The sequence below is a fragment of the Plecotus auritus genome (assembly GCF_963455305.1).
Source record: "Plecotus auritus genome assembly, chromosome: 8".
Lineage (NCBI taxonomy): Eukaryota > Metazoa > Chordata > Mammalia > Chiroptera > Vespertilionidae > Plecotus > Plecotus auritus.
Genome location: NC_137782.1, coordinates 36,959,403 through 36,969,918, shown reverse-complemented (window position 1 = coordinate 36,969,918; position 10,516 = coordinate 36,959,403). Strand labels below are relative to the sequence as shown.

The 10,516-nt window shown below is 42.9% G+C and overlaps 1 protein-coding gene across 48 annotated transcripts in view; it reads right to left on the bottom strand.

Annotated features, from left to right (window-relative positions):
• Positions 1 to 633: 633 nt before the first annotated feature.
• EPB41L3 (erythrocyte membrane protein band 4.1 like 3) overlaps positions 634 to 10,516 on the bottom strand; it is a 221,968-nt gene continuing 212,085 nt past the window's right edge. For 15 of the 48 annotated variants that reach the window (XM_080683562.1, XM_080683560.1, XM_080683544.1 and 12 more), the window contains 10 exons: positions 9,793 to 9,867; positions 9,343 to 9,432; positions 7,646 to 8,365; positions 7,028 to 7,150; positions 6,052 to 6,435; positions 5,149 to 5,280; positions 4,240 to 4,338; positions 3,594 to 3,674; positions 3,203 to 3,319; positions 634 to 1,737 (listed from right to left, as the gene is read on the bottom strand). In XM_080683562.1, the coding sequence (XP_080539688.1) occupies positions 3,209 to 3,319; positions 3,594 to 3,674; positions 4,240 to 4,338; positions 5,149 to 5,280; positions 6,052 to 6,435; positions 7,028 to 7,150; positions 7,646 to 8,365; positions 9,343 to 9,432; positions 9,793 to 9,867 (1,815 nt within the window). In that variant the 3' untranslated portion in view covers positions 634 to 1,737; positions 3,203 to 3,208. The remainder of the gene's footprint in view (positions 1,738 to 3,202; positions 3,320 to 3,593; positions 3,675 to 4,239; positions 4,339 to 5,148; positions 5,281 to 6,051; positions 6,436 to 7,027; positions 7,151 to 7,645; positions 8,366 to 9,342; positions 9,433 to 9,792; positions 9,868 to 10,516) is intronic. The other 33 variants (XM_080683585.1, XM_080683584.1, XM_080683566.1 and 30 more) reach the window with 8 other exon arrangements.

Sequence of the window (10,516 nt, the reverse complement as noted above, 5' to 3'; positions counted from 1 at the left end):
AGTCAAAACTTGGAAATTGAGATTCTGTACTTTTTAAAAAGGCCTCCGTAGGCCACCATTTATATATGGTGCACGACATTCGTGCATGGGGTGGGGAGAGGGGTCCCTCAGCCTGGTCTGTGACCTGTCACAATCCAGGAGCCCCGTGATCGATCACCCCAAAAGGTAGGCCCTGACCACCAGGCTACCCGCTGTAGTGCTGCCAGACAGGTAGCCTGGGCCTCCCTCTTTGGGGGTGATAGATCAAGCCCCACAGAGGGAGGCCCCGCCCACCCACCACAGGCTGCAGGTCAGTGGCCTGGGCCTCCCTCTGCAGGGCGATCATGGAGCGATGGCTGGGCCCCCTACCAACCGCATTGCACCAGCCTTGGCTGGCCTGGCGCCAGTGCGTGTCATAGCGTGGTTGTTCGGAAGGTCATTCTGCTGTTCAGTTGGTTTGCATATTATGCTTTTATTATTATAGATTTTGTTCCCCATCTCCTATACCTGAAATAGTCCACACACTATGTCATCATATGTACACTTTTTATCATACAAAGACAGGCTAGCTGTACAATGCAGATGAGTAAGGCCTCTGATGTGCAAAAGTTATGTCTGGGCCAACCACATACAATACTGAAAGTACACAGAGAATGCATTTACCGTTTTTATTTCGCTATGCAGAAACATACATTCACCATGGGCTGAATGATGCAGTAGACAGTGTAATGGAGAATATATCTTTTTGAAGTCTATTTATAACTAAACAGTAAATAGCTTAATTACAGTGGAAATTCTGTACAGTTTAAGGCTTGGCTCTGAACTAGGTTGTAAATATGGACCAGATTTGGAAATAAAACAGTTTTTTAAATAAAAGAAGGAAAATCAATTAAAAAATATAAGAAAGAAGAAATGAAGATAGGAAAAAACAAAATAAAACACCCCAACAGTGAAATTTCAGAATATTGTGAACAAAAATACTTATTTTCCCCCCAAATAATGACAATTTACATATTTAGGATCTGATAGGGAACTCTGGAAATCTTTCAAGATTGAACGCAGACCAAAGTGGACGACAAGGAAGAAATCACATTAATATGCTAAAATCAGTACTACCTTATAATGAATTAAATTACACAAAGCAGGACTGGAAGCATTAAATATTTCCAGAGGATCAGAGAGTCATCACTGTTCATGGGTTAAGAGTAATAAAACCAGGTGAAACAAGTACAAGATTCAAGTGTTGACTAGTGGACTCGGTTGTTGGCACATCTAATCTGGGATAACCCTGACACAACGGACCTAGACAGCTTCTAGCATTTTAGGGTAATCTTCATTTATCTGTAAACAAAAGATCTGTCACCTAAGAAACTGCAATTTTGTTTAGACTTTAATGATAATAAACTATAAAAGGCATGGATTGGTTATGTGTTACATGAGATCACGGTTTATATTGTTGGTTATGAACGTGCAGGTATAGCTGAAAACTTAGACACTTTGTGAAAATTAAAAATGCTGCTCTTTTGTAATTTTATCGTTGCTTCATGCAATATCAGTTTAGTGCTGCTGATTCGGATTGCTTTATTATGGGAAGATTTCTCTGCCAGTGTCTTTAATTAACGGTCAAGGTTTGTTCTTCTGGATTGAAAGTTTCCACGGGCAGATACAAGTCAGTGGGGTGAGAAGAAAGAACTCCATATAGGCTCTGGTTTTCCTAATGGTTTGCATGACTGGATTCCTGTGCAGGCTAAGTTATTCCTGTAGAAAAGAGAGTTGGTCAGTTATGTATTTGAAAACACCCGAGATCAAGGTCAGAAGAAAAGTATCTTGCAGGTTATTCAATGCTCTTTTTCTTAAAAAAAGTATTTTTTATTGATCTTTAGAGAGAGAGGAAGAAAGACAGATAGAAATATTGATGAGAGAGAAACATCATTGATTGGCTGCCTCCTGCATGCCCCACACTGGGGATTGAGCCCGAAACACGGGCATGTGCCCTGATCATGAATTGAACAGGTGATCTCTTGGTTCCTGGGTTGATGTTCAACCACTGAGCCCCACCAGCCGGCTATTCAATGCTCTTTTTGACAAGATGCTGTAAAATACCAGTGTAAGTCACTGATACGCTTTGTCTTGAATAACTACAGCAATCACCCAAGTGGCTGAAGCTCTGTGGAGAATCTTTTTTTGCTTTCTATCTTCCAAATTACTATCTTTCAAGTTACTTAATAACTTGAATCTGAGTGGTTTTTATGTTTTTCTTTAAGAGAGGCCTCTTGTCAATCTATGTTTCTTAAACCAAAGTCAGAGAACTAACTTCTTTCATGTACACATGTAAAACATTTAAGAGATTTTTATCACATAGCCAAGTGTGCAAGTAGCTCATCAGTTGCATTCAGCATTCAAAGCCCCCTAGGGTGCTGAGAGCCCCACAAATGCTTGCATGGCAGGTTAGTATGCATGACAAGTCTGCGCACACACAGAGGATGCTGTCTGCTTGCGATGCCGGCCCAACAGCAGCTGGAAAGGCATGCATTTCCTGGAGGAAAGCAGGACCACAGGACTGAATTTTCCTCCTGCTGAGATGCGATGCTACACCAGGGGGGAAAATGAACCCAAAGAATACAGGAAATATAAGGCATCCAAAATGAAAGTCAGTGCTCAGGTTTCCAATGAAAAAAACAAAAAACAAAGAACAAAAACAAAAACAAAAACCCACCAAAGCAAACAAAAGCATACACAGGCTATCACCAAACACAGTTGAAGAAAAAGCTTACAATGGGATAATGCTGCCATCAAAAGGACTAAGGAGTATATTTTATTTCCCTAGTATTTGCAACACACATATTGCACCTTTCAGAACAAAACTACCTTAGTTCTGAGCAGGTCATATGGCAAGTAAAATCAAATTTGGCCTTGCAGATTGGCTAACGAAATGAGTATAGGACAAGGACTAAAAGCAAACGCTAGCAAGATCTCGCAAGCAAGGACTCTGCTTTTCCTTTATCCTCTAGCTGGCAGTGTCTGCAAAGTCCTCTGGATGGAACCTCCAAATCTGAAACAAGCACCTGCCAAGCAATTTTCCACCTTTTTGGTAACCAGCCAGCCCTGCAAATGCCAGTGAGAGAAAACAGGAAAGGGCGGAGTCAGGTGAAGGATGAGGGGAAAGTGCCTCATGCCACATGCCAGCCGAGGCCAAACCAAGTGAATCAGTGTCACCTCTTACCTGGGGTCAATCCTCTCCATCTTCCGGTGTGATCTCTGTCTCTTTATGGACCACTACTTTGGTCACTGACATGTCAGGGTGCTGCTCTTTGGCCTCTTTAATTGCCTGAGCCAGCGCCTATCCCCAGGAAATCACAGAAGGGCAAAGACAAAAAGGAGGTGGAACATGCATGATCAGTAGCAAGGTGGAGACTCATGAGCTAGATCTATATACACAATTTACAAATGAGGTACAATGATTGCAAAAGGAATCAGACATTGTATATGGAAAAGTTAATTCAGAAAACTGTTTAGATTACATGCTGGACTGGAAGAATAGCACTGGGAAGAACAGGGCCAACAAGTGTTTTTCTGCCCTTCTGACAGGGTATTGAACATCTCACACACACTACCTGGTCATGGTCGATGTCCGCATCGCCCGTGATGACTATTCGCTTCTCAATTCTTGTCTCTGAAATGCCTCCTTTCACAGTCTGGAAGGAAGAGACAAGTGTTATGAATTTTCCCACTTGGAGGAATAATCATTGTTCAATGGAGGAAATGGCAGAAGATGCTGACCCAGTTTTAAGTAACATCATTCTTTTTTTCCCCTAATTTTTCAATTACAGTTGACACAGGATGCTATGTCAGTTTCAGGTGCACAACATAGTGATTAGACATTTATATAGTTTATGAAGTTATGACCCCAGTATGTCTAGTACCCATGCATAGTTATTACAATATCATTCGTTAAGAATTGAAACAGAATTCTATGGCAGTTATTTTAAATTCTTAATTTCAGAAACAAGGGTGGACTGGAACCCTTTGGACTTGGCTGGCCAGTGTTTCTGGAGCACCTATCATGTGCCAAGCATTAGTGTCAGGTAAGCAAAGGTTATCAGACTGTGTGTTCCTGAACAGAACTAGCTCAGGAGGACAAATATACCATAAATATAGTAGTTGAGAAAGCTCCAATGCAGCTATCCTGGCATACTGAGAGTCACATAACTATCTGCATATGCGGCCAAACTCAGAAAACGTTCCTAGGGAAGGTCTTACTTTGGTGATGTGGGTGGTGGTCGTGGAACAGGTGGTTTCAGATGTGATCGTCTGTGCACTCATTAGCACACCGGGCTCCAAATCAGCACTAGGATCAACCTAAGCAAGCAAAGAGTAAGATATCACACTCAAATCTTTACATTACCTCTCCAGATGTTTGCGGTTAGTTTAGAGTATTATGGTGCTTAGTTGTCTCCCATAATCACTGTGCACCTCAATCAGCATCTGGCAGCTGCCACTATGGGTAAAGACTGACCCAGATGTGGCCAGAGTTAACCATCTACACTAATAAAAGGGAAAGATGCAAATTGACCGTACCTTAATGACGCCCATCAGCCAATCAGGAGTATGCAAATTAACCCAACAAAGATGACGGGTTAATTTGCATACACAGGCGCCGAGCAGCCGGGGGAAGGACGCTTGAGTCATTGCCCTGGCAACAACGCAGGCTTTCTGCACCGCCCCAGCTGCTCCGGGCCTCTGGGCAGTATGGGAAGGTGGAAAGGTGGCTCTGGGCTGGAGCAAAGGCGGTGCAGGCAGCCAGGGGAAGGAAGGCCCATTCTTGCACAAATCTTCGTGCATTGGGCCTCTAGTCATTAATAAAGCTGGGACTTCAGAAATGAGAGCAGTGGCTGCTTGGGTTAATATTTTCCTTATTGATGGCTATGGAAATAGATGTCTGGGCCTTTTTCTACCTTTTGAGATGTAGGAAGACTTGTTTAAGGTGCCTGCTACCCCACAATCAGTACTAAAACAACAAGTATTGCATCACTCTTGACAGAGACAGTCTGGCTGCTGGGTCCTCTGAGTCTCACAAATTGAAAATCATGCAGTTATACTATATAAACACACTCAGCCATGAAAGGGATAGAACAGAGTGCCAGGGCTCCGGTCTTCACAGACTCTTACCTCTGAGGATTCATATGTTATGGTTTTGGTTTCTGTGTGAACGACGGGCAGTTCCTTGGTAGAAATTTCAAGCTTTGCTCCTCCTGGTGACACACTGCCAAAACTGATGGTTTCTGTCTTCACAGTGGATGACTGCACCAATGGGAAGTAGAGGAGTGGCTATTAGTTTGTACAAACACAGTTTTGGTTTTTTCCTTCCCCACTTGGTGGATGTATACGAGCACAGGTTAGTGTGAAATAAATGTTTTCATATTCCATGAGGTTAGGGAAGTTGGGAAGTGAGGCACACCACAGACACATGTCCAACAGTCTCCCAGAATTCCACAGCATCTTTATGTGGAATGTTCCAGGTAAAGGAAAACATTTTGAAGGACATAAACTATTTTTCATCCCCCTTCCTTGATCTCATAAACTAATCTTAATAAAAAAATCATAAATTAGCCTTTTAAAACATATGAACTTCTTAGAAAGGAACAAGTAATAAGACATAACTCCCCTGCTCCCAATACTTTAAGAATTACAAGGAAACAGGAAAAAGAATCAAGTTCTGGTATTTGGCACCTGGGCAAGCATGGATTGTGGTCCTTCAGGATTACATTGATCAGAAATCAATTTATCAAATTTTCTAATATCCTGGCTGGACATGCACTTCCCAGGTTTATTGCCAATTATAATAATTGCAGTGAGAGCAGAAACCACTTCCTGGAACTATATATTATTAAGAATCGTTATATATGTTTGCATGAGACCCATAATTGCCATGCACGACAGAAATAAGAGGAGAAACAAAATGCACTTGAAAAAGATAGAAAATTAAACTTAGCTCCATCTTTATGCTTAACTAAATTTCAAGGACTCAAATCAGTTTACTTTAGTGCTAAAAGTAAATTAACTACTAGTTACCTCAAAATGAGGTTTTTGTTCCAAAGTTTCAGAAACGTGGATTGTTACACTCTGCTCCTCCTCTGGCTCGCGGGAAGCAGTGGCCATTTCTTCCTGTTCCAGGACAGCTTTATCGGCCACCTCCCCTTTCTCCTCTTTAGCCCCCTCCGTCAGAGCAGAGCCCTCCTTCCCTTTAACGCTAGAAGCACCAGCAGATGCTGCCTGTGCTGCAGCATCCGCGTCATCTCCAGCCGCGTAAGAAGCATCCCCGCTTGCATGCACATTCATCACACGTCTTTCCTCCACCACCACCGTTTCCTGAACAACCTTCTCCGTGCTAAGTGGCTGGGGGGGCTGGGTTGTTTCGGTCTCTGTTTCGCTGGACTCCGCCTTGGTTTCTGTTTTCTGTATGGGGAAAGACTGTGTCAGTACGACTTTCCATAAACCAAAGGTCAAAAAACCCACAAAAGACGCCACTCACCAGGATGCCTAAAGCCAGTGTAAAGTGCTTATAACCATAAACACTTTAGGAAATATAAATTAGCTTCATCCCTCCCACCGGAATCTTTGATGCCTGCCCTCTGCCATGTCATACACATTAGAATCTGTGCTGCTACTTTGGGATATCCGCAAAAGAAACAAAATGCAGTGCAAAACACAATTTAAAGAATAAACCACCACCATCACCACCAAAAACCAAACAAAATAAAAAAGCTTTGTAGCACATTCACATTGGTTTGGGTTGCTTTCTTAGACCTAATAGGTGACATAAAATGGTTTAAAAATTGAATGCCATTAAAATTTCTCATCACCATTGCCTTTTGAGTATCTGAAGTATGTTCTTGTAATGGAAATAAATGCATATGACAGGCATGCCATGCCCCTTGGGTGCCACACACACACACACACTCACACACACAGAGAGCAAACAGGCATAAAGAAAGCAAGCAAGGCAAACAGGCAGAGTCGGAAGCCAAGGATGGAAGCAAAAGGCCACCTGAACCCAGCTCTGAGAAGAGGAGGTAACCCCTCCTATGAATTCTGTCGGTTTTCTCGCGGACTCTAATAAACTGAAGATCTCAGAGCCATCCATGAGCTTTTCACCAGAAGACTGCTTAGTCTGAGTGAACAAAGAAACGGAGAGTCAAGCACAGAGACAAGTACCTATGCAGGCACACAGCGCATTCACAGCTGGTTAGACAAAACTGGAGGCGGAGGAGGGAGGAAGGACTGCACCAGAGACTTTGGGAACGGAAAAGAATGGGAACTAAAACAGCCAATCGAGGTGACCACGAGCTCTTGTTGGGTAAAGCAGAGAGTTATTAGGATCAGGGAGGCGCTGGTTTAAGCGGATCATTTTTTCCCTTCATTGCCAGCCACAGCAGCACTATCGCATCTCGGGAACGGGGAGCTGGAAATAAAACGAAAGGTGTTTTAATGCTCGCTGGACTGCGGTATCGACTGAACCATGAACAAAAGTAAAAAGCTTGGGTTGGCTGCTCTGAACGTAAAGCCAAGCAGCAAGATAAACGGAAAGGCTCAGGGTGGAAGGGCACTGCCTCACAAAGGTCATGCTGGCATCGGGGACGGCGGCCGAGCGAAAGGCACTGGTTACCACGACTCGGGAGGCAGCCGACTCGGTAAGGTAATGGGCAGTGGTGACGCTGAAGGCCGGCTCCTGGGAGTACCTCCACTCGGACAGGCTCTTCCTTCGGGGCCCAAAGAGCCCCACTTTCAAGGCCTCCCCCTCCGCGGCGTGCTCAGCGTGGCTCCACCGCACGCTGTCCAGGCCCCCGTGCAGAGCCGCGCCCCCGCCCAGCGCCGGGGCCTTGCTGCCGTCCTCCGCCTCCGGGCTCTGCCGCCGGGACTCGGCTTCCTGGATGGGAGCCAGGGACTCGGACAGCCTCCGCTTCGGGGTGTGGCCCTCGGGTCCCCGCTTGGATTTCTCATCAGCAACGGCTTCCAGGACCTCGTACTCTGTCATGACGGGGATGACCTTCCTTGGCTCCATTTTCTGAAACACTTCAAGACCCGAGGGCTGCACGCCCTTCTCTCCCTCCTTAGCCTTCTCCGTCATAGTCACGATTTTCCCGGATACGGTATCATAGGACTTTCCCAGGGCGTAGATCTTCTGTTTGCTTTCTTCTCTCACTTGTATTTCTTGGGCCAAGTCATCGAAGCTCTGCATTTCAATGGCACTAGAGCGTAACATGTCGGCGGGGATGTCACCAGTTCTACTGCTCATGGTCACCACCTTGTAAGTCACCATCTTTTTCGAATCACCATCAACTACCTCAGTGGGTATTTTGTCTACAAAAACCCAATCCTCTGTGCCCTATATTTGAAATATAAAAGCTAAATTAGAAACGCTGATGGCATCTCATTTCTGAAACAAGAATCCTTTAAGAAAATCGGGACAAGAGCTACACTCAGGTGACTGCACAGGCTGGTGCCATCTGATAATTACCGCTGCCATCTCTTCTCATCTGAAATGTGTAAGCTCTAACCTTCAATTCAGATTACAGTCTGCACGTGGAACTGCAGTGTCAGATTTCTTTAAGCAGAAACATACTTTGGTGGTAAACTTTGCAAGAGATATACCTGATCGTATGTTAAACATCTATTTTATCCTATATTTTAACATTAAATAATATAATCTTGAAGTGGTTGTTCAAGTTATTTAGCTTTACTTGTGTTGACACAAGAAGCCAGTTTTCCACATGAAACCTAACAGTGTATTCATATCTGTTCTCAAAACGAACTTGCCAGCATTCCACAAGTTTCTGGGAATATACTTGCATGTCTGTAAGTTATACTTCCTTATTTAGAAGGTCAAATCCATTATACCACTCATTATCCAATAACTATTGCTGTGCCTGTGTTCAAGGCATTAGAAGGAACTATTTCCCACTGTTGGGACATTGTTGGAGCCTCTTAAAAACAGGCCACAGTCGCCTGTACAGTGTTCCAATCTTATTTACAACTGATGTTCATCGTCTCAGTGTTCCCTTTGCCACTTTCCTACTGTCAGTGCCAGTAAGGCAGATAAATGAAAGTTAAGAAATGTTTGCATTTGGGAAGCCTCACAGGATGGGACCAGGCAGTTGACTAGTCTAAAATGTTCCAGAAGGTAGAGAAATCAAGGAGCAGATAAGCACCTTGGTTTACATTTTAAATTGGAATGTTTTCTACCTGCATATTTATCACTGCCTGCAAACTTGAATCTAGAAGTATGTGTGCCTTAGGAAAAAAAGAAGTACAGATTCATCAAGTTGTTGGTGCTAGATTAAATGAAATGAAGTGAAAAATAACCTCTAGGGTCGATGGGACAGTTTTCTGGAAAATGATTTGCTGAGAGGTAACCGCAGAGTCTCCTTCCCGCATTCTCTTTACCACACTCGGCTAGTGGGAAAACCAATAGAAATTCAGAACTTTCAAAGCCATTCAAAGCCATCCAGATTAGTATCACACTAAGGGTAAAACAAATAGTGAAGAGTTCCAATAATTAGAAATGCCCACACACAGACATAACCACCTAGGACCAAAAGCCATAAAGAAATGATGGCTAACTGGTAACTACTAGTACAAGGGTGAGAAAATTCCTTTTCCCCTCCCCAGAAGCGAAGCAAAAATGATACATACCTACCTTAGTTTTCAGCAAGGTGAATTTTAAGAAAGAAAACAAAACTAAAGACATTTTAATAACACTGCAGTCTCAAGAGCAATACCCTTTTGGAAAATTCTTTTATGCTTGTTTTTTACCTGAGACTCAAGGAATGAAGAGCTTCCCTGCCGCAAAAATATAACCTTTTCAGAAATCTCTCTTTCTTCTTTGGTCTGTTTGAATAAAGGGGGTTGGGTTGGAGAAGAGGAAGCAGACAGTTCCCAAAAAGGCAAGTTAGGAGAGAGTTCTTTTATTGTGCTATAATTTAACAGTCATTCTTTTATTTATTTTTTTTCTGAAAAAGCAAATCATTGTCTATTAATTTGAAAAATGGTCTGAAACCATCTCAGAGTTGAATAGTTATTTCCAAAAAGTAAGAGATGATTTTCCGAAATTCTCATGTTTGTATGACTCAAACACTCTTATTTGTACAAACACAGAACATGCAAGAGCAATAAAAAGAGTGCCCAGCCTCAAACAGTGTCTCTATGCCAGTCACCAGCACACCGTCAGTGAGTGGGTATTAAAAGAAAATGTTAAGACTTAAAAACATTAAGGTGAGAGTAAAGCCTCGCTTCTATTTCTAATACTTGATTGTATTCCCATGTAAGTGCTGCTACATAAAGAGTCAAGAAACACACATGGTCACTGCATTAGCTATTGATTCGAATAAACCCGGTTATATCTAGATCGACTTGTCTATTGTTCCACAAATAAACATAAAATATACTCAAGGTAGTAGCTTTATTTGAACTTTCATAACATGGTGAAGACTTCTAAAGAGTCAATTTGAAAATATTTTGGTGAACAATTAAGTATTTC